This window comes from Gavialis gangeticus, unplaced genomic scaffold (genome assembly GCF_001723915.1).
Source record: "Gavialis gangeticus isolate Ggan-Ray unplaced genomic scaffold, GavGan_comp1, whole genome shotgun sequence".
NCBI classification, from domain to species: Eukaryota; Metazoa; Chordata; order Crocodylia; family Gavialidae; genus Gavialis; species Gavialis gangeticus.
In genome coordinates, this window is record NW_017728980.1 from 9,333,867 (window position 1) to 9,361,092 (window position 27,226).

At 49.1% G+C, this 27,226-nt stretch overlaps 1 protein-coding gene and 1 long non-coding RNA gene across 3 annotated transcripts in view; one reads left to right on the plus strand and one right to left on the minus strand.

Moving 5' to 3' along the window:
* The first annotated feature begins 1,950 nt into the window (after positions 1 to 1,950).
* Positions 1,951 to 27,226, plus strand: part of GLB1L2 (galactosidase beta 1 like 2) — a 30,873-nt gene continuing 5,597 nt past the window's right edge. The window contains exons 1-17 of one of the 2 annotated variants that reach the window (XM_019509635.1): positions 1,951 to 2,132; positions 3,219 to 3,278; positions 5,031 to 5,228; positions 5,726 to 5,794; positions 6,168 to 6,263; positions 8,768 to 8,876; positions 9,029 to 9,121; positions 12,163 to 12,244; positions 14,671 to 14,735; positions 18,970 to 19,054; positions 20,968 to 21,105; positions 21,638 to 21,718; positions 22,093 to 22,199; positions 22,960 to 23,106; positions 23,512 to 23,583; positions 24,489 to 24,567; positions 25,925 to 26,012. In XM_019509635.1, the coding sequence (XP_019365180.1) occupies positions 2,113 to 2,132; positions 3,219 to 3,278; positions 5,031 to 5,228; positions 5,726 to 5,794; positions 6,168 to 6,263; positions 8,768 to 8,876; positions 9,029 to 9,121; positions 12,163 to 12,244; positions 14,671 to 14,735; positions 18,970 to 19,054; positions 20,968 to 21,105; positions 21,638 to 21,718; positions 22,093 to 22,199; positions 22,960 to 23,106; positions 23,512 to 23,583; positions 24,489 to 24,567; positions 25,925 to 26,012 (1,589 nt within the window). In that variant the 5' untranslated portion in view covers positions 1,951 to 2,112. The remainder of the gene's footprint in view (positions 2,133 to 3,218; positions 3,279 to 5,030; positions 5,229 to 5,725; positions 5,795 to 6,167; positions 6,264 to 8,767; positions 8,877 to 9,028; positions 9,122 to 12,162; positions 12,245 to 14,670; positions 14,736 to 18,969; positions 19,055 to 20,967; positions 21,106 to 21,637; positions 21,719 to 22,092; positions 22,200 to 22,959; positions 23,107 to 23,511; positions 23,584 to 24,488; positions 24,568 to 25,924; positions 26,013 to 27,226) is intronic. The other variant, XM_019509644.1, reaches the window with a different exon arrangement.
* On the minus strand, positions 9,130 to 12,155 carry LOC109292294. Its single transcript, XR_002096094.1, has 3 exons — positions 11,900 to 12,155; positions 11,681 to 11,793; positions 9,130 to 10,028 (listed from the first exon to the last, which is right to left on the minus strand). It is a non-coding gene; the product is annotated as an uncharacterized LOC109292294 (long non-coding RNA).

Sequence of the window (27,226 nt, forward strand, 5' to 3'; positions counted from 1 at the left end):
GCTGGGTGCGGGGCTGCTGCTGCTGCTGCTGGCCGGGCTGCTGCTGCGCAGGTGAGCGGGGGCGGGGGTAGGACAGCTCCCGTCCGGGGGGGTCGCGGCCCAACTCCACGAACCCCCGCGGGGCCGGTCCTGCGGGGGGCAGGGCCTGCGCCGCCCCCTCCCCAGCGCCCCCCCACGTGGGAGCGCCAGGTGTGGAGACACCTGCCCGCTGTCTGTCGACGGCGTCCGTGCGCCGCGCGCGCGAAATGCTCCGCCAAGATGTCACGCACCGCGCGCGGCGTCCCCGTCTGCCACCGGATGTCACAGCGGAGGAGGACGGACGGATGGACAGGTCGCTGGGTTTATGCATCGACTCACCTCTTGCAAATCCACCGCCCGTCTTGGAGCCTGCCGGGGGTGGCTCGCGGTTTCTCGTGCCAGGACTTTGCCTTTCCCTTGGCGTCCGCGTGCTCTCCGTCCAGCTCTGTCGGCGCCGAGTGGAGCAGCCTTGTGCGAGGAGGGCGTAACGGTCGCGCAACGGGGGCCTGTCGGACTGCCTGATTTCTTGGGCGTCCTTCTTTCTCGCCTCGGTGTCGGGTCGTCTCTGATAGGAAAGGGATCTTCTGCGTGAGCGGGTGTTGCGCTTTTCGGTGAGACCTGCGCTACGGCCCCGGTGAGGGGAAAGTGGCGGAAGTCCCTCTGCTCCCACTGACCTGCAGCGATGCCTGAGCGCAGGAGGCTCTGGAGATCCTCCTCGGTGTAGGGAGAGGAGCTTGGAGTCCCTGAGTGTTCGTTAATCCACAAGTAGGTATTTCAGATGGGAGTGTTTTACGCTGCAAGTCCTGATACGGGTTTAGGAATATATCTGGTTTTCAAAGCTGATGAGCACCTGCGACTTCCCTCTGCTTCCCTTTCCCTCGCTCCATAGCCGGTCTTGGATTTTTGCCATGCTGTATTCTGAACAAGATTATAGACTAATACCTGAGGAAAGCACTGAGATCCCTGCCTTCTGGAGCAGCATATGTCTGATGAGTCCATCACGTCCAGAGTGTGCTGTGACTTCCTGGGCTCAAGTCACTTGACAGTAACCAGCTGCATGATGCAGCGGCTAGTAATGATCGGGGAGATCCTAGAGAAGGAGATGGCGCTTGTGTCAGTGGGACAGGATCTTTGCCGCAACAAGGGATGGCGAACAGTGGGTTGAAGCTACAGTCGTTCCCTTTCCCTCTCCTGGGAGAAGGGAGAGGACTAGATGCATATGGTTGAGTTTTGCAGCAGGGCCAAGTGGGCAATAAAGCTGAACTGCAGGGCACATCCCTCAGTTTCTCCTTCTGTGCAGCCATCCTAAGATGGTAGCTCCAATACTTGCTTTTCCTCCTCCTTTTTTTTCCTTCTTCCCACTGCTCCCCTACCCTGGGTAAAAATATCAGATCTTGACTTCCCTGACTTTGCCAGGCAGCAGGGAATGCAGTTTCACAGGACATTGAACCGTGAGTCCCTATGCTCTTGCATGAGGCAAAGAGAGCCGTTGAGCCAGACTTCCGGTGGGTGGGTTGATTAGCTGCGTTTTGATGAGTTAATATTTAACTACTCCCACTGCCATCTGCCCAGCTTGCCCCAGCATATTGTCCACCTTATCTCTGAGCATGGGAAAGGCCCACATTTCTTGTACCAGTTTTCCAGGGCATGGCTCTATGAACACATTACCACATAGTAAACAGGGGTTGGGAGTTCCTCCATTGGGACTGCCACATGCCTGCTGTGCTGCAGTAACATGAGGTAGCTTGTCCCTAATGAAAGCAAGATAAGATGCCTCACCCTGACCTTGGAGTGAGAGTGCACCGCAGAGGAGCTAACGCTCTGATCGCTCACGCTTTAGCTTTAGTGAATCTGCTGCTCCAATAGTCACACGTGACTTCTTGGCTAAAGGGGATGGGAGGGAACTATGGCTCCAGCCTGGCCAAGGGTGTGTTTTGGCAGCATGGAGAGGAAGTGCTGAAAGGAAAGTGGAGCAGGAAGGGGAAGCTTTCTGGGAGAAGCCAGAGCTTTTGTCGCAATATAAGAAAGAAACGTACCTTGAAGCAAGGCTGCTCTCATCAAGAGCCAAAGCAAAGCCCTGGCTGGTTAAGAGCTATGGAGTTGCAGCATCAGAAGTAAGAGGATGAGGCATTGCTGACTTGGATGCATAGAAGCAAGTAGAACGCCTGCCTGATCATGGAGAGGAGCAGATTTCCCTGGGCGCTGTCTCTAATTCGCCTGTCCCAGCAAAGCATTACACTTTCTCTTGTGACGGGTGATCTAGGGCACAGGGTGTTTCTACTACCCTGCTTTTGGTGCGGGAATGTGCCGTTGGAGGGCAGCTCCATGTCATTTGCAGTGGTCAGCGGGAGCTTAGCTGGTGCAGCATGCCCAGTGCCTTGGGAATGTGCAGTTGGGCAAAAGGGATTTCAAGTTGTGCCCCCACATATCAGTGGGCACTCTTGAAAAGAGGTAGTTTGCCAAGTTAGCCTGAAATCAGGCAGAAGGTGGAGATTTGCACTGTATAGACTAAATCAGAGTTGTATAAAGTGAACTTTTGTAAGTGGAGGGCTTACTTCATCAGAACAAGCCCGCTGCTGATGAAAGCTTATGCTATACATCTCAGATTTAGTTAGTCTATAAGGTGCAAATCTACCCTGTCTTCTGCTCTTGAAAAGGCAGGTGCAAGTCCAAGGACAACCAGGGCTAGCGAAACCCTGTCTAGGGCAGTCAGGTCACTAGTCTTGTGGCTGAACCTAGAACACCAATGCATGGCAATTATTTCAGTCTGGCACGGTCAGCTGGTGGGGTAGACACGCAGAAAGCTGAATAGGAGTTTTGATCCTCTTAGTAATTGCCATTTTCCTACTGTAACTCTTTAGCAAGCAGGTGACATGGTAGTGGCTTATTTGTCTCTTGGACTTTGGCCCTGTTCGCTGCATGTGCAGATCTGTCTCTCATCCTGTTTCCCTGTACGTGAGCTGTCTTTTAAGCTGGCAGTATCGTAACCTTTGTGCTCCTCTTACTTCTAAGTAACAATGTTCTTGCTTGATAAAAGTGTAGGTCTCTGGATAACTGAGTGGTTTTGAACTGTGATTGCTCCCTGCTCTCTTGACCAACTTTGTTACTGGGTTATTTTTTTTTTAATGAGCTGACAGTGATTCCACTTGAATGTTCATTGACTGAAGACAGTGGTGTCTAATCTAGGCTTTCTTTTCCAGGTATTACCCCTGCCTGCTGCCTGTTGTTTCAGAGGCCTGTGAGAATGCTGTGCAACACAGGTACTCTCTGAACTTGTCGGCCAGCCCTTGCAACACGTTGGAAGTCTTAGATTTAGCTCCCTTGTAGCAGCCTCACCTTGTGTTCCCAGAGACCTAGTCGCTCCAGCCTGCCTCTGTGCAGTCTCTTCAAAGCCACATGTTGTACAACATCCCCTTCACCTTCTGCCAGCATCTTGTAGTTGGAGACTCGACTGAGAGCTGTAGAACTGTAGTGCAGGAAGCTGTCGGAGGCGTAGCTGCTACCCCCTTTGAATGTAGCGTTTCTTTTGGGTGTGTGGGCCGTTTTTGCTGGCTTCAGAATGGAATTTATTTCTTGTATCTGGCTGTGGTGATGTTTCATGGGAACAAGCTGCTATTGTCCATTTGGGGGGGACACACTCAAAGTTAGAGGACATGGGTGGGTGGAAGAAGGCAGTAGGGCTGCTGCTGGAAGGGGAAGGGGTTCAAAGGCTTTGTAGGGACCTTGGGCAACTACCCACGTGAATTTTGTAGTTAGCAGTTTAATTTTCCCTCTTCAGTGACTTGAGGGTGAAGAAGTTTCTTCTGGATCGGTGGGTAAGAGATGTGTATGGGCTCACTTTAGGGCTACTGGACTGAGATCTCATCCACTGGAGAGCCACACAGGAGACAGCCCAAAGGGAAATCAGATCTCTGTGCCTCTGTCTGAGCAGATCATTCCAAGAGCTTGTGAATGTGATTCTCTGTCTTCACATTTGGTGGCTCCTGCTGATGTACGGGGGGATTAGAACAAGGAAGAACTTTATTGTCCAAGTCGCTCCCTTGGGCTATGTATTGAGATTAAAGCTCCTCCTAGATGTGAGCGCAGAAAGATGAGGGAAAATTCTCCTGATTTTTGACCTGTCCAAGGCAGAAGAACATGGCATCAGCTCATCTACCATCTCAGGACCTCTTCGCTTTTAGACACTCAGATAAACAGTTGCAGCTTTTTGGTGTGTAGATATCCACCTGTGCATAGATGTGGATAGTCATTAAGCTGACCGTGTCTGGGGGGAAAAAACAGCTCACAAAGTCCAGTCCTCCATGAATCTACCCTTGCAAAATCATCATTTGAAGAAGAAAGGTGTCCTGTTTTCATGCTGTACCAACTAGATTTTGTGTCATTTTGCCAAGTGGAAGCCATCTGTAATGGTTAAATGTTAACTTCAATAGTATTTCTGCACTAAGGAAATGCCAGGGAAGAATTATTGACTAGTGGCAGATTTATAACTAGTAGGAAACAATGGAAGGAGGACTTTTGGCATGAGGAGAGCTTGGAGGACTATAAGTGGAGATGTCCAAGCGCTAGCTTGGTGTTAGGAGCAGGAGTGAGAACTCTGGAGGTGTAGGGGAAGAGCTCATGCTCGGATGGCTCCACACATCTCCAAATCTACTATTTAGCTGCATTTAGGTGGTGGCTTCCTGTATGGCTAACCCCTATACACACAGTGCTGCTGAAACGCAGTCACCGCTAGGTAGAAATCTCTAAATCAACCCTCATGGAACACGGTGCTTCACCATGCAAGAAAGGGGCATCAGGGAAAATCCCTGTTCCTGTGCTTGTGAGTGTTCATAAGGTTCAGGTAGGTTTAATCATCTGAAACTTTATGCTGTGAATGACATGGTGCATTGCTGGTCTTGGCAGGATGAAAGGCTGAATCAGTCGCACCAGCTAAGCTGAAATGAGCAGTGTTTGGAGGTTAGCCCTGGCAGAGCCCTGAGGTCCACGTGCTCAGATGTTCTCTCCCATTCCAGGTTTAACTGGAGCGAGCTGATCCCCCCACGGCTGTGGGGCCGGAACCTGGGCCTCCAGGCGGAGACCTCGGAGTTCCTCCTGGAGGGCATGCCCTTTCGCATATTTGGGGGCTCTGTGCACTATTTCCGAGTCCCCAAGGAATACTGGCAAGACCGCCTCGTCAAGATGAAGGCATGCGGCTTGAACACCCTCACCACGTAAGTGCCAGCCTCACCTGCTGGGTCCCGTCACATAGCTAAGAGGCTGCTCCTGTTCCCAGGGAAGCAGGTGGGGATTTTACCACTGATTCCAGTGAGCCCAGACATAGGACTGAGTTCCTGCCCCTGTCCTCACCTGCCCCTTCAGTCAGCAGGAGCATTGATTTCCTTCGTTTTCCACTCGCTCGCCAGCCTTTAATTGACCTCTCTCCACACTGATCTTTCTGAACTCAAGCCAAGATGGATAACTCATATGTTGCAGGCTGGCAGAGAGGCATTTAGCTGGAAATGCATCTATCTAGCCATAGGATGTGGAAAGGGGAGGGCATGAGGTACAAAGCAGAGTGGGGCAGCTGAGTGTTTATTCAGTGCCAGCACAGACTCTTTGCCCATAACTGTAGCTGTGCCTGTGTCTTTGTGGCTGGAAGAGGGAAGCTAAGACAGGCAGTTTTTTCCCTGGCTACCCTGACTCGCCACTCTGATCCTTTGCATTTCAGGTATGTACCCTGGAACCTCCATGAGCCAGCCAGAGGGAAGTTTGACTTCAGTGGAAACCTGGATCTGGAGTACGTGGGTGAAAAAGATGTTTCTTTTCCTTTGAGATCTCTCACTGACCTGGCTTTGTGTGCAGGGGTTGGGTGAAGTGTGAGATGGGCAGCAAAGGGACTGAGGAGCAAATAACTTTGGGGTATGAATCTGCCGCTCTCTTGTCCCTGAGATTAACTCCTGTGGTTTTTTGTATGGCCTTTGTTAAAGCACTGGCCCTTATGTTCCCTGCCTTTGTTCCCTGGGAATGGAGACTGTCCAGCATAGGAGTATTGATGGTTAGCTGAGTGATGCTCCTAAGCTGGTCCCCTGTTCCCCTTTGTCAGATGCACCCTGCACAGGTACCTGCTGCTTCATTAGTAAAATAATAATTAACCCTGTCTGGACCTCTAGGGCTTTCCTAACCATGGCAGCTGATGTTGGTCTGTGGGTGATTCTGCGTCCAGGACCATATATCTGCTCTGAATGGGACCTTGGTGGCCTACCCAGGTAAGCATGCATGTTGTGGCAGATGGACTTGGACTCCTTTTTTGAACTGGTTCCTCAGAAATTCAGACCCTTGGAGAGAGACCATGAGAATGTTTTGGACTGAAAAAATGCAGCAAACAGGAAAGGTGCCCCAGCTGTATGACCTAGTCTCCTGCAGGCTTAGAAATGATGCTTGCCGAAGCTTTAGCCTGTACCACCACTGTTATCAGTCCTTCTGAAACAGACCTGACGGAAGACTTGCTGTGCACAGTCACTTTTGAAAGTGTCTAACGGGGGGAGCAGGGAAGTGGTGTTATGAGGCCCATGTTCTGTCACTGATTTATTGCCTGACCTTTGCTTCATCCCTGGGCCTTGATGTCCGCAGTTTTCACAGTCCAGTAATAATAGTTACAACTTGCTCTAAGGATTCACTTCACCCCTAGGCCTATTTTAATAGTTCTATAGGGATACATGTGACACAGGCACACCCACATACTCCAGATACAGGTTTCCACTGAAGTCAAACTTCCCTCTGGCTGGCTTTTCCCAGCACATTATTCTAGCCCCTCCTAAAACGCGCACAGCCCTGAGAGAGGAGTCCTGGAGAGTTATGTTCTGCATGTAAGTGCTGCAGGCAGTTCCTGGTTACTGGGTCCCCATGGAGCAGCTACCAGGCTACGGTCCCACTTGTTTATCCTTCCTCACGTCCCTCCCCAGAGCTTTAGCCATGAAGAGGGGTGTGGAAGGCTGGCTCAGGCAAAATGTTGGCCCAGTCTCTCTAAGTCTTGCTTTTGCTGCAACTCATGCTCACTCTCCTCAGACAAAAGGAGTTTGGAGTGTTTGGCCTATTTAATACAACTAGAACACTCTTAGCAGGAGAGGAGTTTGATTAAGGCCCCTGGGACAGTGGGCTACACGAACATGATCCTTTTTCCATAATGTTCTGCCATGATGTGCAGGAGAATGCTCCGTTCCAGCCCGAGGGCAGCAGGAGGCACTGGTGCAAGTATGACGCTGTGAGATGGCGAGGGTCTTTTACGGTCTCTCATGTCCCATCCCTGCACTGTCACTGCTGCTGCTTGTGATGCTGGCTAGGACTAACGGTAGCTGGAGTGACTGTCATTGAGTGCTCTGAAGTCATTGCAGTCAAATATATGCAGTCATGCAGCCTCTTTCACCTGGTAAAGTGAGCAGGCGCATCCCATTTCACAGATCAGGAGAATGAGACACAAAGGTTATGACTGGCCCATGGCTGCCTGTAGAATACAGGAGTCCTGACTCTCAGCCCTTGGTTGTACCCTTAGCCTATGCTTCCTCTTGTACGGACAAGGAGTGAGCAAAGCTGGGCTGTAATAGCTATGCCCTGAATCGCATCTGGATGTAGGACTTGAATCTCCCTTTCTGCACACTAGCAAATTGGATCCTTTGTATGTGCTGTATAGAAATAAAGGGGGAGAGTGCCTGAAAGGCAGACTGCCCAGGGAGCAGTGATGGGAACTGCAGAAGGCAATGTCACACATGGAGTTGTGGAGCATCCTCTAGGAATGGAGGAAATTCTAGACTAGCCTGGCTTGAAAACAAAGAGTCTTCTGAGGGTCCCAGCTTGGCTTGTGCAGTGTTACCTTGATCAAGAATTAGACTGGGACTGAATCTCCGTGGTTGGACCTGAAGTACGGGGCTGGGAAAAGGAGGGACTTTGGTCATGCAGCTTGAACTTGCCATTAATGAGGGTAAACAGTGGTTGGCATTGAAAATGGGTTTAGTTGGACTGTGGTCAGCAAAGGGAGCCTGCAGACACATCCCTTATATAGACCATGTTTCATCTCCCCTACTTGGCACGAATAGCAGTGTAGTGGTGCTCTGTGCTGTTCAACAGCTGCCATGCTTCACCTCAGAAAGGTGGCTCCTCTGCAGTTGTCAGGGAGGAAGGGATTCTAATCCATGTGCCCTTTTCCCAGCACATCTGGCTCCTCTGTAACTCAGAATCACTTCTCCTGAGCTGCTGGCCTGGGCAAAAACATTCCTGTTGCTGCTGCAGGCAGTGGAGGGAAAGCAGGCTTGGTCCAGTCCTATCCCCTGCATTATCTGTACCCATGTGTACGCTGCTTCCTCAGGCCTTTGGTCTTGGGCCTGATGCCTGACAGAGAAAGAACCCAGCAGGCGATTCAGCTTTACAATGCTTTGCTGAGCCACCCCCTCAAAAGCTGCCCTCTTGGCTTATAAATTGAGCATGTTCTTCATTTGATAGCAAAGCCAAGAAAGAGAGTAGAACAGACTTCACGGTGAATCATTCTCTTGTCTGCACCTGCAGTCTGGGCCTTTGTGGCACTACAGCTAATGTGAAGTGAGATGCTGATGTCTCCACATCTGACTGCTCCATTTCCTCCTGCTGGAGCTTGGAGATAGACATGAATAGCTGCTGTGTGCAGGCTGGGTTAGACATAGGTCTGTAACAGGTGCTCTTCACTTCTGGTTCTCTTGAGTGTAGTGCTGGTTACTTTGAGTTGCCTCCTATTCTCTCCTAGTTGGCTTCTGCAAGACCCCAACATGCAACTGAGGACAACCTACAAGGGCTTCACAGAGGCTGTGGATGCCTATTTTGACCACCTAATGGCCAGGGTGGTCCCTCACCAGGCAAGTAGGATACCTCCACCCTTTGCAGACAAGATCAGGCTGCGGCTGCATCGGAGCTGACCAGGGCAGCCGCGCAGCACCAGCAGACCTGGTCTCACTTGTGTGAGAAACTGCAAAGCCTAGTAACCAGCTTCTCCCTTCTCTCCCTACAGTATAAGAAGGGGGGCCCCATCATTGCGCTGCAGGTGGAGAATGAATATGGCTCCTACGCCAAAGACCATCACTACCTAACCTACATTAAAATGGTAACTTTGGTGCTTTTGCTTTTCCCTGTGCTGGTACCCCCCCAATCTGCTCTCTGCCTTCCTGCTTCTCTGCTCCTCCTCCTCCCTGTTCCACAAACCTCTGCTGAGACCAAAGCAGGATCAGTATCGTATCCAGCTAGATGCTGCAGCTGGGGAAGGAGGGGAGAGAAAGCTCTGCTTTCTGTATTGATACGAAACTGTATTCTGAGGACTTCCAAAGGCAAGGTGGGCAATGGAAGGAGAGAGTATCCCCAGTATATCCAGCTGGCCTGGGGCATGGCTGTCCCCCAGCTGTTTACCTAGAACAGAAACAGCTAATTGGTGGTACTCAGGTGTGGCAGACTGAATGCCTCCCTAGGAGGGAGGGTTATGTGAACCAGGCAGACTCTGTAATCTGGAGCACTGGGCAGGCAGGTTCATTTCCCTAATGCCTTCCTCATCCTTGTCAGAGAGAACAAGCAACCCAGCCCTCACTTGTGAGCAGTAAGAGCTGGCAAGTGTCCAAAGAGGCCCTGTTCTCCCCCTGGATCAGATATGATCTGTGCTGACTTGCTTACCTGTTGCTGACATAGTGCCCAGGCCTTAAAGCTCAGAGGTTTGTTTTTCTTGAGGGCATAACATCTTTCTGCTGCCTGCAAGAAGAGTTATGGCCCAGCATTGTCTGTGTGGGGGACAAGGCCGCTGTGGCGTGCTTTTGTTGCACCTGTCTAAGGCTAAGATGAAGACTGACATCTCTCACCTCTGCACCCCTGTGGTTCCAAGCAAATGGCATGGTCTGTGGTCCCAAAGCCCTTTTTTACCCAGACAGTACTGTTTCCAAGTCCAGATTTGTACCATAAACTCACTGTGTCTCCTGCTGTTCTGTCAGTGCACTAGCAACTCCTTTAAACTGGCAGGTATCTCAGCCCTAGTTGAAGAGACAACTGGGTTAGCTGAGGCTTAGCTTATTTGCTTCTCACCAGTAGCTTGAGGATTTCAACCAAAGAAGTCACATGGTGAGATTCCTGATCCTCTTAGAGTGTTTTTGTCTCCCAGGCTAACTCAGGCTTCACCTGTTTGGAGGGTTGAACCTGAAATGTTTAGTCTAACAAGTGGCCAGAATAGAGGTCAGAGATACCTTAAAAATCTGTCTGCTTCCTCACACCCTCATCCCATATCATACAGCTCTCAAGTAAAGTAAAGGTCTGTGTGAGAACTGCACCTCCCCAGTTTCGAGGTAGCATTGTTACAGTGTATTCTGGATCATCCCAGACAGTTTATGAGCCCTGGCACCTGTTTGCCTTACCACAGTGATGAAAGAATTGGTCATGTTTTACTTGTGTATCAAAATACATTACACAGTCCAGGCAAGCTCCAGGGCTGTTTCCTGGTGCTTTAGTGTTGTGTGCGATATGCTGAGTCTGCTTGGTCTGGTGCACAGAACAGAGAAACTGGGAAACCAGGATCCCTGAGTTCTGCTCCTGGATTTGCAATGGAGTATGGTGTAGTGTTTGTGGAGACGGACCCAGGGATAGGGCTCCTAGCATCTGTTTCTTGCATAGCCTCTGCACTTAGAGGGTGGTGGGCTGGTTACTGTACTTCCTTTTGTCCATCTGTGTGACTGCAACAGTTTTTAACATGTTGCACTCTTCTGGGAATAAAGGTAAATCAAGCAAGTTACTGATGACCCCATCCTCATCCCATTCTCCTAGGTACTTTTGCTTCCCCCCTCCTTCTCTTGACCATAAAGCCTGTACTACTAGAAGCTGTCCTCTCCAAGGCACATGAGCACACATTTCAATAGCCCTGCCAGCCTGATTATCTGAGTACACACACCTGTGCCTGCCTTAGACTGTTTCTATTTCTGGTTTTACTGTTGCACCCTGAAATCCTGGAATTCATTTCAATATGTAACAACACGCTTATTTTTCTTACATCCAAATTTAAAAACAACCCCAAAGTAGCCTCCCTTCATTAACACAGCACTCTGAGAATACTTCAGTAATGTTCAGCTCTGAAATTTAGTTGCATGTTAACTGGATTTTGCCTTGGTGCAAAATGTGGTATTAAGGGATGAAAGTAATAGTGAACGCAGCATAGTAACGTATGGGCAGGAACACAAAGCAGCTGTAGCCAGACCAGCATACCCTTAGTTGTATGTCTTCATGTTCTCAAGTGTATCACTGATCTACCATTGTCTTTCATTGTGACTCGTGCTTCGGTTCTTTGATGCATGTCCCATATGTAAATGTTTGTGAAGGTGCTTCACAGGTGCTAATTAATCCTCTCAGGTAATTCCTGTGTGGACTGCTGTATGTGTTTCACCATTTTACCAATCATCAAACCGATGTAGAGAGATGTTAAGAGCTGGATCCAAAGCCCATTAAAGTTAATGGGGTGACTGCCAGACTGGGCACTGGGACAAACCGTGCATGATTTGGCAGTGAGCACAACAGTAGTCTGGGAAAAAGTCTCCACACAGAGTGGACTGTTCAAGAAATCCCTTGGCAAAGTGGTCTCTGACCTTTCTGGGAGATGAATGAGAGCGGAGTCCATTAGCTGGCCATCCTGCTGCCTTACCTTTTGTCCTCTGGGTTTTGCATAAGGAAGGTGAACCGTTCCTCTTCTCCCTTTGGAGACAAAAGCAGCAGAATTACCCAAGGTATCTGAAATCCCACACAGGAAATGTCACCCTGGAATTCAGGAGGACAGTGCAGAAAGTCAGTCCAGTCAAATAAAGGGAATGAAAACAAAGCTAATGTTCATAGAAGACATTTAAGAATTGGTGGCTACACTCACCGTTTGTGTCCAGTAGTAACATGTAACAGCACTGAAAAGGGGAAGTGCCAGCTGCCACTGAAACGGGGATTTTGCCAATGACTTCAGCGGGATACCATTTAGCAGATAGGTGAAATAATCTAGAAGCAGCAGAGGGAGAAGTCAGTCCCTAATCCTTCCTCCTATCTTCCCCCACAGAAGATCACTAATAAACTTGAACTCCCCAGTGTCTGGGTGAAACATTAAAATTGGGTCCCAGCACAGTAACTTTCCTTTTGATTTAGGCCATGCTAAACCGAGGAATCGTGGAACTGTTAATGACATCTGACAACAAGCATGGGCTTTCCTCTGGCATCGTGGAAGGAGGTAGGTGGCATTTCTGTGCTTTACGGTGAGAAAGATGGAGATGTTTCTAGTGTGGGGCTCCCACTGATTTTGGTGAGATTGCCCATCTGAGTGAGAAGTACTCTCTAGGATCGTGGACATGTCGTACAGAGCTGGTTTTCTACCCCATCTGGCTTTGATTTCTGATCCAGAGAAAACTGCCTGGAGATCATACAAAATAAGACCTCTCTCCTTAGATTTTTATGTAATGATACAGAGGACCAGGCCCTTCCCCAGTGCAGGTCAACATGGCCTGTTCTAGGTTTCCTCTTTGTGCTGCAGCAGTTTGCAGCCTCGCCTACACAGCGTCACTCTCCCTTTGGTGGAGAGCTCATTTGGAAGGGGTGGGGGTGGAAATTCCCCCTTTGTCCCAGCTCCTTCCTGCAGGAATGTTTACGCCTTGGAGCATTCTTGTTTGGAGTTGCCTTTTCCAGCCGGCTGCACGATGAGAGCTCTTTGATACCAATTTGCCTCTTAGATGTCATAACAATCTGCTCATTAGAGTCAACATGTCAAGTAATCAGATGTGTGGAATAACTAGAGCTCAAAGTGATGCAGCGGCAGTAAGGTGGCTGTGAAAACGCAAAAGAGAAGGTGACAGAAGCCACTGTCAGAATAGGTAGGGGGAGAGGAAAGGAGAGATTCCCGTCATGAGGCCAGAGAGAAAAATCAGGCAACAGTCTTGCAGGTTCCTTTGGTCGCTGGTGGCCTCTTCTGAGATGTGTGGATTCCCTCTAATGCCAGTGATAGCCAGATTGGTTTCCTGCAGAGGAGAATGTCACCATGTGGAACAGCAATTCAGGGTGTCACAGCCAGTCTAGTGGTTGGGTCTGTCCTAGCCCCTCGCTTTGCAGCTGGAGCGGGATCTTGTATGCAGCGGAAGCAACTCGGGGTGTGAGGGAGATGTTTGGGTGCATGCATGTCCTCCATGCCCATGGACACAGCAGCCTCTCCCAGCAGCTGTCCAGGGATGGCACTGCAGCCAGAAGAGCCATCTGCATAGCTTCATCATCCACCTGAATCAGCTAAGGGAGGAGGTGCAAGAACTGCATAGGTTTTTTTAATCCTGAGGCTGGAGCAGCTGCTGGGCAGACTAGGTGGCACGTCCTGGCCAGTCCCTTGTGGACTTGTGTCCTCCTCCCATAGAAACAGCTGTCACAGTTTGGACTCATTGGCAACTGTTGTTGGCAGTCCTGATGGCTCACCTAATGACTGAGCTGGCCACAACCTCCAGACTTCAGATCCTTCCCCACCAGGAGTGAGGCATGCCCGTGGGGCCACTGTGTGTGTGTATGTGGGGAGATTGCTGGACAGTGCCTGAGCTGGGGATGAGTCAGGGCTTTGGGCTTAATTTTTATTGTCATTTCTTGACTTGTACTGAGCCTAGGATTGGGCACCTCACCCACCACGTTGTCATTTGCATCATGTTCCCATGTTGTTTGGCTCTTCTGCCTTGCTCGCCTGCGCTGCATTCTTGGGGTTTGCACACTAGTTAGAGAAGTCGGCTAAAATCAGGGGAGGGTGGTGAGATGGCAGCTCCTCTCCTGTAAATATTCTGTTTGAAGCATTGTGCTCGACAGAACCAGGGCTGGAGCTGATGCCAACAGTCTCGTACATTTTTGAAGGATAATAAGATTCTGGTTTAAAAATTCACATGCGGCTTCTCCTAAAATTTCAAAGCTCTGCCACTGCAGCATCTGCACAATGACAGAAAGATGGGAGAAGGGAAGAAGCACTCCTGCAACACCCAAAGGGCTGTGGTGTTAATAGCGAGTTATAGGACAGCAGTGTGTAATGATCCAGAGACAGGTCCTCACCCAAGTCCTGAACCAGACGGCACTTTTGCCCAAGCGTCCACAGTGCACGGATCAGCTGCTGAGTTTTTTCCACTACTGTCACAGATGAGGCTGGTCTGACTGTCTGGTGAGGCAGATTTTAATTGGGAGACTCAGCCTGCTCTTGCTCACCCACCCCAACAGGCATGACAAGCTGTTAGCCGCTGCCGGGGACAGAGAATCCTGCAGCTGAAGCCTAGGAGTTCAGTGCAACACCCAGACTCAACTTCAATAATACCTTTCTTTCTGTGGTACCTTTCACCTGAAGATCTCAAGGTGCTTAACAAATGCTAATGAAGTCTTGTGATACCATATGCGGTGGGCTGCTGCCCTTGCATTTCTTGTATCTCTGGACATTTTAAACTGGAGGCAGGACTCGGCTGGGAGCTTTCTAAGGGGCACCTGGGTGATACAGGAAGTTCTCGTGGTGTTTCTGTAGGTGGCAAAGCTCCTGCTGCATTTCTGCTAGCCTGATGCCTTGTTGTGATATATGGGGAGGGAGGGTTGTACTGGGTGAAAGGATTCATCATCTGCCTTACTTAGCTAATGCATGGCTGTCTCCTTTCTCAACAGCTCTGGCCACTGTTAACTTCCAGAAACTTGAGCGGGACCTCCTGACCTCCTTGGACACAATACAGGTAAGATGCCTAACACCTGTCTTACCTGTTCTTGTTATTACCGCCAGTGCCTCACCCTGTTTTCGTTATTATAGCTGTGGTATCCAAGCACTGTTACTTCTGCTTTTGTGACTCATGTCCCAGGCTTGCTCGCGCACCCCCAAGCCAAATCTCATTGGAATCAGTGAAAAGCCTCCCATAGATTTCAGCAAAGGTTGAAGGAGTGCTTAATAGTGCTGCACCCCAATCCCTACTTTTCACTGTGTGTGAGGAGCTTGGCTAGTGTTTGCAGTCTGGGTCTCCCTTCAGGAAAGCAGGCAGTAGCAAATGTCCCACTAGAGCTGAAGTGTTCAATTTTTACAGCCAAGGCCTTCATCTGGTAGAACGTACAGATGGGTTAAAAAAACTGCAAATCAGGATCTGGATGTTGAATGCCCTGGACTGGGGGTCTTTGGATCTGTGGGTTCTGGTTTAGGGTTCCGTACTCTGGGTAAAATGCTGGACAGTGCCTGAGCTAGGGATGAGTCGGGGCTTGGGGCTTATTTTTTGGTCAAAGGATCATCATAAAATCAAGGATATGTACAGATGAGAACCTCTAAGGTCTAAGAGCTTAGTTTCAGTCCAACAGAAATGTGATGTCCCTCATGACAGAAAGCCCAGACTCTTCAAGAGCACAGCTGTAGCCCTTGCTCTCTGAGGGAAGACAGCTAACCTTTAGGTTTGTAGGAAAATGGAAAATTTGGCTTGTGCTTTATAGCATTATGAGCTGTTTTAAAATGCAGCTCCAGATCTCTTTCTTTGATTTTGAGGTGACTGAACAGGGGACATAGTTATCTCTCAAGGAAGTGGCCAGCAGGACTGACTACTAGAAGAGAAGGATTCTGAAGCATTTGGTAGATTTCCTTTGTCACCGGGTCACCAGTACTGGGCAATTAAATCCTTCTCCTTGCCCGAGTTGAATTTGTAGTATGAAGTCTGCGTTTGTCTCTCCTTTTTAGTGCTTAACAGATTTGAACGTCTAGTAATTATTTTTCTAATATCGAGCAATTGATTAAACAATTAAAAGGAACAGGTTTGGACAGGAGACAGCAGGACTCTGCAGCAGCTTTCCTGGCAAGTGTGCCTTTCTCAGCGGTAGCCTGCTGATTTCAGTGAAGGTTGAAGGAAATGGGGTTTTTTTCATCCCATTTCTGGGTCCTGGGGCAACATGGGGTGTCTCCTGGTTACGTATGGAGGTCTGGCTCCCTGGGAAGAGGCCAGAATAATTTTCAAGGGGCAGCAAAGAGTTTGACTTCACTGCTTTTAAGGCTCTGTCACTCCCATGCTTTTCAGCCCTGGTGTAGGCCTGCAGTTGGCCTCCTCTCTTATGGGACAAGAGCTGTAGGCAGAAGTAGCCTGGTGCTTGTGGATGTCCTTTAAAGAGGATCTACAGATCTGTCTGACCCTCGGGAGCCTGGGCATTGTTGTGTTCTTGGCTTTTAATACCTTTTTTGCCATCCTGTAAAAGTTAATAATTGTAGCTGGTTATCTTGGAAAGCCAGAAAAATCTTATGCCCACATGAATGCCCATGAAATGGGGTGGTGGTGGGAAGGTGCTTTGGACTTGCTCTAAATATCGGCGGGATTAAGGGGAATTTACAGTTAAATCCCCTGCATATTGATTCCTCTCTTTGTAGAGTGTTTCTCAAAAGCAGGTGAGGTTGGGCAGCACAGCTAAGGTGCCATCTGTTTGTCAAGGCTCCTGGTTCAGGCAAAGTCACTGCACTGCTGAGATCAAGGTCGAAGCAAAGGTCATGTGCAAGTGGCATGGCCAGGCCTGGACTGCGCAGCTGCTGAGCACGCAGTGTGGGTCCTGCCCTGCAGACAGTGCGCCGTTGCAGCTCCTGCACGTGGCTGCTGCACCACAAGGGAGGCCTTCACCACCTCGAGGACAACACTTAGCCCTGCAGTTCGGAGCAGCCTTTGTGGGCAGTTTGGGTGCACGGTGCTGTGCTCGAGGGCTCCACTAGGCCCTTTGGCCCAGGTCTCTCAAGATCCCGAGTGCTGGTTTGAGGATCACACCCCTAATTTAACCAGTTTCATTTGAAACTTGGGCTCCCCATAGTGGATGCCTTCAAACGGCATTTGAAAGGGGCCGGGCTTGTAGCCTGGATGCAGCTGGGCCTTTGAACTAGGTGGGCCCTGCAAGAAGTGCAGCTGCCTGCTGTTGTCTCTCCTACCTGGGGTTTGCCAGCTTGCCACCTCTTCCCCTCCAATCCCAGCTGCCCCCCACTTCTTTGTCGGGAAAGCTGCCCTTTCCTTCTGCTCCAAGTCCAAGCACCACCTCACTCTGCAAAGGCACCTGAGCCCTGACCTGCAGCACTTGCATCTCTGCTCCAACCCCAGGCCCCCTGGGCAGGTACTGCACCAGCATACAGGTGCATCGTGCTTGTGGGCTGCATTAGGATTACCCCAAGCCAAATCTGAGTTTAGCCTCTCTGAGGATTATACCTACTGTGTGCTCACCTGTGATCTGTTTGTGATTGCTAGAGAGGGGAGATAGACAACATGCATTTATGGGATTGTGTCATGAGATTCATTCCCTCTTTGTTAGAAATGATTCGGGACTGGGGCAGCCTTGCCTTTCTGATGCTGGACTGATTGGTTCAAAAGCTGGCTTGAGAGTCCTGCTGAAAAATGGATCAGGGTAAAGCTTCACCTTGGGATAGCATGAGTGCAAATGCACCTCCGCAGTGGTTTCATGACAGTGTCTCCTGTGTCCTGCTGTCCCAGGGCACCCTGCTCCATCACCCGCACAACCCAGCCTGCAAAGCATCTAATGGCACAGTGTTCGCTGCAGAGGAGCGCACTGACCCCCTGCATCACCCAAGCACCCCAGACTCATCCCTCGGAAAACACGTGGGGTGGGAGATGCCATGGCTGCAGAACGCGAGCGGGTTCAGATTTCTGAACAAGAACAGGCTCTTCCAGTTCCCTGCTCTTGCTCTTCCCTCCTCTTCCTCCCTGTCTGATCACTGCTTTTGCCCACTTCAAACACGAGTCTGGGGAGGTTTGCAAACCAAGTCCCATAGGGTCTTTTGAGCTCTTAACTGTCAGATCCACGTATTGCTGACAAACAGGCTTGAGAGGCTCTGCTGTGACTGCTTGTACCAGACTGAGCTGGTGTCCCACAGATCCTGGGAGCTCTGCAAAGAAGTGAGAAATAGCATCTTTCCACCAGCCTGACAGCCAGAGCTGACTGCGTGGTGCAACTCAGCCCTTCCTCCATGACACTAATTAATTACAGGGGACAGGGGCTGATGTTGCATATTCTGATGGAGTCTGAGCTACAAGTCAGTTGTCCCTATTGCAGGCTAAGGTTCCATAGAGTGATTAAACTCTCTCATTGGCGGGCTTACTGGAGATGGATTGATACTGTAGATTATCCAAAGCTGGTCTGAATTGACTGCAGGCGTCTCTAATGTTCTAACTGCTGCAATATTCTCCTAATGGAATATGGTTTTCTTTAGTCACTTCCCTTCTCCGTTTCATATGGCAGCAGATAAAGCCCCGATCAAACACCAAGTGAAATTGCCTTGACTAGGAACAAACGCCCTGAACGGGCAGTGCCAGCAAGTCGGCTCCCACGCTGCTCCGTCTGGCGTGACAGGGCCGAGTGGAATTCCACGGGAGGTAAAGGAGCTGGCAGGCACTGACAAATGGAAGCAGTTGCTCTGTGTGCAGAGCCTTTTTAATGAAGACCTAATTCCTGCAAAAGCTAATGCGTTCCTGCCAACACCATATGCAGCATTAAAAAGGCATTAAGCCGTTAAGGTCTGCTGTTCCCACCTTGGCAAGCATGGGCTGCAGCACACCTGCAAACTCTTAAATGGCAGTGGTGTGGCTGATAAGTAGACGTTTATAAATGTGGATTTCTAGCAGAAACTAAACCGGGACAATAGGTTTGCTTCAGCTCTTCAAAGCCATGGGATGTGGACCTGTTTGGTGTCACCTGGTTGTTCTCGTGGCTTGGTGTGTTCCTCTTGGGCTGCATGATTACACAAGGCTTTGCCTATCTTCTCCAGACACTGCTGCATGCAGGCACCCTGTGCCCTGCTTCTCTAGGGCTCTGTGGTTAATTGGCTCCGTGGGCTTGGCCGGTAACCCTCTGGTAAGCCTTGCCCCCAGACAGCACTTGGGCAATGTCTCTGGGATGCAGGGATAAGTGCAGCATTGTCCTGTCTCCATTTAATTCTGTCTTTTGTTTTTATAACAGAAAAATAAGCCAAAGATGGTGATGGAGTTTTGGACTGGCTGGTTTGATAGCTGGGGAGGCCCTCATAATATCTTTGATGCAGATGGTGAGCACCATATATTATTACTTGTTTAGGGTTTACTGCTGTATAAACAGCCATCAGCAGAATGGCCCAGTTACTCTTTCCAAGTTTCCTGTCCAGCAGCGAGTGTGGCTGTGTACAGTTTTTCCAGTCTTTTTAATGGATGTGCCACACTGCTGTGACTTGGCATTTTTATCCTTGTCGAAGATTTTTAAGCAGGTCATTTTACAAATAGCTGTCCTGTTTCTATTCCTCTAGGAGGCATTGTACCCAGAGGCTGGTGTAGAGAGTCAAAGTCAACTTCTGAAGTTGCTGAAGGGCCTTGGTTGGATCAGGGCCCTATGGCTAGACTCTGTATGGACTTGGAAGAAAAACTTTACACGTGCCCTAAATGGCCTAAGCTCTAGAGGCCCAAAGAGCCAAAGCTTTGGGGAGTGTGGATACAATATTTTGGCTGTTGAAAACTGTTATGAATTGGCACCACATTCATAGATTCATAGATGTTAGGATCGGAAGGGACCTAAGGATGTCATCGAATCCAACCCCCTGGCCTGGGCAGGAAAGAGCACTAGGGTCAGACGATGTGTTGATCGTCTGACCCCAGCACTCAATATGTTAGCATCACGTTATTTTAAATACATTAATTGTAAAGGGGTTTCATGTCATTGGAGTTAAAGATAGGAAGATGAGAAGAACAGTCACAGACAGAGGCTTAGACTGGACTCCTGGGTTCTACATTCACTTTTCTCATGAGGCAAAGCAGTAGAAGCCCCTTAATCTTTTTTCCCCATCTATAATATGAGTTCAGTAACACTGAGACGGGGAGTCATGCACTTAGTGCTGGTCAGGCCTGATGGTGCTTGCTGAAATAGAAGGCCACGGGAGCTGACCTAGGAGCATTTTGAGAGCCAAGTGCTGTTCAGACACTGGACTAGCAAAAACAGGCATCTGCAGAGAATTCTGCCCGTGCTGTTAGGGCAGAAGTTACAGGAAACTTAACACAACAGTTTACTTCAGAATGAATGGGGGTCACATGGCCTCATTCTGAGCATATGGGTGCTTAAGTTTCTCCCATTACCAAAGGAGCCAAGCACCTCACTGTTAACACATTCCTCCACTAGCCGGGTAAGGTAGACAAGTGTGATGTCCATTTTACAGATGTGGACTTGGTGACTGATCTGGGTGTTGCAAGGAGTTTGGCAGAGCCTAGAATAAAATCCATAGTTCCTGACTCCCAGACTAATGCCTTAAACTACTTCCACCTTGTCTTGTGCAAAGCTGGCCTTTCCAAGGGCCCCTCTCCATGGCTGTAAAGTGATTGTAAAAAGTGATGTGAATGTGTTTGTTAGTTGCCATTGTAACATGTGTATAGTAAGCAAAATGTCCTCCTTCAGAATGGGTGATCTTGCCTTTTGTGGGTGGTGCAGTGGACATAAAACTCAAGTAGACTTAATGTTCCTGAAAAGATCACGCTCCATCATAGTTCTTACGCTTATTAGCAAGATACAGAAGCATTGGAAGGAATCTACAGAAGACTCTTGAATTTCCTACATCGTGCTCAGATTCCTTGAAGTAACAGTGTCTTGGCACTTGTCTCATTCCCATTCAGTAGTTTTTGTGGCTGTCATCAGTACATTGCATCGAGGGGCCCAATCCTGCAGTCCTTGCTGAAGCAGAACTTCCACTGAAGTCAATGAAAGTGTTGCCTGAGTTGGGAATGCAGGATGTGCCCTAAGATGGGGCACGTGTGCGTGTAAGTGAATTATTCCTGCAGAGCATCTCAATGGAGGACTCAGATTTAGCTCGTGAAGCCTGTTTTGAGGGGGATGGAGGGGTGAAAAGCTCTTTGAAGTGCTGGGACTATTGGCATTTTGGTGTGTTGCATTACACTCTCTGCCTAGGCTGTGACCCTTGTTGCAACTGTCCTTTCTTTGCAGAGATGGTGATTACTATAGGAAACATCCTCAAAACGGGAGCATCTATCAACCTGTACATGTTCCATGGGGGCACCAACTTCGGCTTCATGAATGGTGCAGTGCATTTTGAGGAGTACAAGCCTGACATCACCAGCTATGGTGAGTTCCCATTTCCTGTCCCACGGGCACACCGCTTGGAGAGGCTGGAGCACAGAGGAATGGACCGAAAGGCACTATGCCCATCCATTTCTCTGAGGACTTTGCAGTCTCCGCAGCAGACCTTGGCTACAGCTCCCTCATCTGAACTTGAAAGAGAAAAGAGCCTGCTTTCAGGCTCCTTTCCCACTCCAGATTTCCAGTCCAGTTCCAGTATTTAGAAATCCTTTTACTGTTTGCATTGGATGGGAATGTCCTCTGTCAAAGCCATTATCCTTGGTCTTATTTTACTTCTCTCATCAGAATCCCATTACTTTCAAGCTGCCATCTCTTCAGTCAAGGGGGATGCTTGGGCACTTTCTGCGTTGAGGAGCTTCCTGGTAGTTTGGCTCTATGGAAGCCAGTGTCCATAACATAGACAGGGCCTGAGCCTCACAAAGGTCAAGACCTTATGCTGCATGTGGCATGGCCTGTGCACACAAGTGGCTCCCCAAAGCTGCTACTGCTGTATGATGGGTGTGCTCTTGCTTTGCAGACTACGATGCAGTGCTCGCAGAGGCTGGAGACTACACATCTAAGTACTTCAAGCTCCGTCAACTCTTCAGCACCATCACAGGTAATTGTAAACCACAGAGTTGCACCTCTGCCCCTGCGTGTAACAGCTTTTCTGTGTTGAGAAATGTGTTACATCAGCAAATGTAGTGCACATCTGGAGGGATGCTGCATGTTGCACAGACCCTGTTTGTATGGTGTTTTTTCTGGAGCCAGGGGGGTGGCTTCTGATAGGTAAACAAATTTGCCACCCCCAGGCCAGCCCCCAACTTTGCACTGACTCTCTGAGGCAGATCCATTCTGTTTGATCCCATGGGGAGACTGATCAAAGCTGTTTCCAGAGATGGAATCAAGGAGGCCACAAATCGAATTTTGTTATTGGCAGTAACTTCCTGGCAGAATTATGGTAACACTCGCCTTGGTCTTGTTTCTTCCTAGGGCAGCCTCTGCCCCTCCCTCCACTGGTTGCAAACAAGGCATCCTATGGCACAGTCATGCTGCATCAGTGTATCTCTCTGTGGGAGGCACTGCCATCTATCCCAGAGGTAGGTGCTACACTTGGAGCCCAAGAACATGCATGAAACATGCTGCATGTGTAATAATCTCCTTCAGAAGGATCCTAAGGCATTTCCTAGAAGCACTGAAAAGCAGACATCTCTTGGCTGGCTTCATCCACTCCTGCAGTGTACCAGCACACTGCATAAGAGTCGGGGGAGGAGACGCTTTGGTCTAGAAAGTAATTTTAGGATGCTAAAATATAAAGTGCTACATCACACTTGATGGGTTTGTTGAAGCTCATTAAAAGAGGGTGCTCACTACAGTCAGGGCAGTTGATTTGTTTCTCCTCATACTGGAAAAAATGGGTTCCGGCTGCTGGAGTTGCTGTAATGAGGTTGCGCTGTATTCTGCAAGAATAGAACAAGAACAGGTTTAGACTGCAGCCTGGACAATTCCTTAGAGCCTTAGGCCAAGGGAAGTTGTGGAGCAGCCATCGCTGAAGGTGTATCTCAGGTGAAGACTTAGACATTCATCCAGTAGGAACAGTATCTGGAACTTAGCGGAGGTTCTTTCCACCTCTGTTTTATTCGAGTCTGTCAGGATGCTGCTGTACCCTTAGGTCTGTGTGGGTCAGACTGGGCAGAAAGGACTCCAGTCCATGTCCCAGTAATTTAGCTGAGTCATTTTACAGAGTTAATGTTGGTTTGAGGGACATTGGAGCCACTTGTCTGGATGAGACTGCCATATGTGGCCTGTTCTGTTGGAATGGATCCCCCTGCCTTGTCACCAGTTGCTCCTCCTTTGCAGCCTGTTAAATCAGAGTTCCCGGTCAACATGGAGAACCTGCAAGTGAATGATGGTAATGGGCAGTCCTATGGGTACGTGCTCTACGAGACTGTCATCTCTGGCGGAGGGCAGCTGAACTCGGGGGACCACATCCGGGACCGAGCCCAGGTGAAAAGCGCTTAGCCCAAAAGGACAAATGTTTTGGCTTGAGTAGCTGGGTGCGAATGGGTGGGACCTCACACCAGGGTGGCCAGCAATTCCTTTGCGCTATTTGTGCCAAGATCCAGCCCCTCTCCTCTGTAAAACTCCAGCTCAGGGTTGCAGTCTGATGTTAAAAGTTGGTAGAGTCCATCTCAGACATGTCCCATGTGATCCCCTCTGCTGCAGAAGGGAACAGCAGGGAATGACTCTGCTTTTTAGAACTGCATTGATTTTTCCCAACATCAGACTGAGTTGAGGTGCAGAGCTGGAACTGTGACTTGGACACTGCAACCAGACAGCACTCCTTCCTCGGTTATGTTTAATTCCCTATCTAACGCAACTGCATTCTCCTTGTTTTTCTCTCTCCTGCAGGTGTTTGTTAACACTTTGTTTATTGGGTATCTTGATTACAACACAGTGGAGCTGACCATCCCTGAAGGACAGGTAACTGGTCTAAGAGCACTCAGAAAGGATGCAGGAGGATAACAGAATCACAGTTCCTACCTAGCAGTCTCTAAAGTGACCTAGATCCATAGAGCAGGTCTGCTGCCAGCTCCACTCAAACTAGTGATGCAGCATCTCTGATGCAAAGAGCAGCCACGTATGAAACCAAGTGACTTCCCGGTCGGAACAGAAAGGCTTTCCGGTGCCAAGCTGTTCTTCAGAGATGGAGTTGGTTTTCAAACCATCCAGTCTGGCACATTCCCCTGCAGGTCCAGTTCTGAGCAGAAGCACTGAGCTTAACCCCTTCCAGCCACACCCACAAGCTGCAAACATCCATGAAGCCCTCGCCTGGGCTGACAGAGCACAGAGGCTGCAGACTTTTAGGACATAAGCTGTGCCTTAGTCTCTTTATTGCTTTTAGGTCACAATGCACTCCAGCTCTGCATGTGCACTTGGGCCAAGCAGTTTGGTGGTGTGGGCAGGTCAGCAGCCTGGATAGGCTGTCCACTGCATTGGCAGAACTGTCATGGCTTCAAGGGTGAGGGTGTGTGGTGGTGACACTGCGGGTCCCTTGTGACCTGCAGTGGAGCCGTCTGGAGGGGAGCCTATAGACAGGCCTGGCTTTCCACACTATTTCACTTTTGCAAGGATTAAAATATAGCAGCAAAATATTAAGGTTTCATGAGCAGGCCACACTTTCCCAGCAGGCAGTCCCTTGCAGTGTTGGTTTCTGGCAATGTGGCATCATCAAATTCCAGCAACTCCTCTAAGCAGTTAGGCCTTGTACTGCCAGAACTGCTGATCTAGACTTCCCCAGAGTAACTCCACCGACTTCCCTCTTTGCGCATGGCAATGACATGGCAGTGGCTGTGACATACCCTGCTGAGTTCCTCCCTTCTTTCCAGGGGTTCAGGCAGCTCAGGATCCTGGTAGAGAATTGCGGACGTGTCAATTATGGACCTTTGCTGAACGAGCAGCGGAAAGGTAGGTTATCTCCTTCCTCCCAAGCTTGCGCGTGGGGTTATCTGCCCCAAAGGCATTGAACTCGGATGTCAGCAAGGACTTCAAACCATCCAATTTCAATATCTTTTTTTTGTTTGTTTGTTTAAATTGCTCCCCTCCCTCCCTCCTCCCACCAGAAATCAATGCCTCAGATCAGATGCTGAAATCTTGTGTGGTGACCTAAGCTGCACTCAGATGCATGGGGTACAGTGAACCTGGCTGATGCAGTCTACAGCTTCACTGTCAGGCAATAAAACACAGCCAGTGTGGGTCAGAGAACTGGTAAAAGGACACAGTCTTCACTGTCTGGTCATAGGTTCAAATCTAGCCCAGGCTCATGGTAGCTAAAAAGTGATGCCTGTGCATTGAGCATTAGGAAAAGATTCTGCTTCACACGGGAGAGTCTTGTCCAGACCATCACAAATCCCCCCACACCTGTAGCTGCCAATGGCTCCCTTCTCGCTCCATGATGCATGATGCCATGTGGTGGGCAAGGAACCTTTTCCGGTGCCTGTTTTATGTTCTGAAACTTGTCACCTGGCAATTATGATAATCTCGGTTTGCCAAGAGTCAAGGGATTGAGTTACATCCGGCTCCTTGAAATGAAGCAAAATATTTACACGTGCTCTGTTGGGTGGAGCTGGGGAGTGGGAGTGTGTCAAAGCTGAAGTTTTAAGTGTGTTGAGTAGCTTAGTGGAGTAGGATACCCATTTCATTGGTTTTAGTGGGGGAGAGGTGTGTAATCCCCTGCACTTCTTGACTGTCTCAACTGTAATCATGAAGGTGTAACTGTCCGGGGTGGGGAGGCTTCATGGACAGTTCTTTCTTAGGTCTGCACCAGCTGCCTGTGTGAAGCACCATCTTCTGTGCCTTTTCTCTGCATGTGAGCCTCCTCCATTTGCAATGTGGGGAAAATTCCACCCACCTAACAGGAGGCTAGCGAGGCAAAATTAACTTTATGAAGTGCTTTGAGATCCTTGGATGAAAAACACTAGTCTAGTATAAGTCATTTGCTTCCCAGTGTTGCATTTTCCTCTGTGTACCACCACAAGTGATGGATTTGCTACTTTAAAAAAAATCAATCTGGTCCATGTGCAGCAATGTGTTCTGCTGGGAGGGTGTTTAACAGCTTAGTGAATTAGAGCAAAGGCTGGAATGGAGAGGCCAGAGTGTGACAGCAATCCACGCTCGGTCTGGATGAGCAATGGGACCAGATGGACTCTTAATTCCATTGCAGCGTGGCTGCTTTCCATAGCCTGCTGTTTCCTTGTGTCGGTATTGGAAGATCCATCAGCTTTAGCTGCTTTTTGACTCTTCATTACTCCCATTGCTCTTGCAGGCTTAATTGGTGACGTCTTCCTGGATAAAACCCCCTTGAGGAACTTCAAGATTTACAGTCTGGAGATGAAGCCCAGCTTCATAGAAAGGTCTGTGCGAGGTTTTTTTTTTTTTTTTTCTTCTTTTAATTCTCTTTCTCATCTGCAGCCAATGACTTGGCAGAGGTGCAAAATCTAGTTAGTGGATAGATGTGTCAGAAAGGCAGCACCTAGTAAATCTTCACACTGACAAATTCCCTCCTGTTATCTCCATCCAAAACTGTGCAAAAGGTTGTAACGCTTTTTTTATCTGTGCCATTATTTAGGGCCTAATCTTGCTTCCATTGAAATGGATGAAAAGACTCTCACTGGGCACGTCTACACGTCGCCATATGGCAATGTTGCTACGGTGCTGTGCTTTAGTACTTCCTTTCAGAAGTACTAAAGCGCAGCACCATACGGGTGCTTACTGCACCATGTGGGTGGTGCATGCTTAGATTTGCCCGCTACATCGCCGTAGTAGTGCACTGTAATTAGAGAGCGCACCAGTACGGCAACGTAGGCAATCGCATGTAGACCTGCGTGATCACTACATCGCCATAGTGCACTGTACGGTGAGGTAGCATGTTGCTACATTGCCATACTGTGACATGTAAACGCGCCCACTGACTTGTAACAGCAGCTGGATCAGATGGGCCATGTGTGAACCTTTCCAGGACCCTGGTTCTAAACCATCCTGAGCTTTATCCCAATCAGATATGGGGGGGGCACTAATTTCAACCCTAACCATTCTATTTGCCATGAGCAGAGTAGTTTCCAAAGTTCATCTCTATATTTAACCAGCTTGGAGAGCTCCCCCTCCTCCTTATGTTTATACTTTTTCCATATTTCTTAAATCTGAAAGCAGAATAATCTTGCAGAAGTAACTGGCCAAGCTCCTACCATTGAGGAACAGACACTTAATCGGCTGTTAAGCCATTAGAGCTCCTCGTGGCCTCCTGCTGCAATCTTGGGAGGCCCCTTTTTTCCTTAGGAAACTAATCACAAAGTAAAGTAACAAGTTGGGCCATCTTGGACCTTGCAGCTGTCACTCTCCTGCCTGGTGTGGCCACTGGGGACTGACCAGGGATGGAAGATGCAGAGCTTGAAAGCTGTAAGGCCCTACCATGTGAGCCAGCAAAGAGAATTCCCATTCACTAAACCCTGCATGGCTCATGACCCAATTCTGTTGTTACACTACTCAGTAGATAGCGGTGGTGGATGTACATACACACACATGCGCATGCTTCACACACCACTTGCAGCCTTTTTTTTTTTTTTTTTTA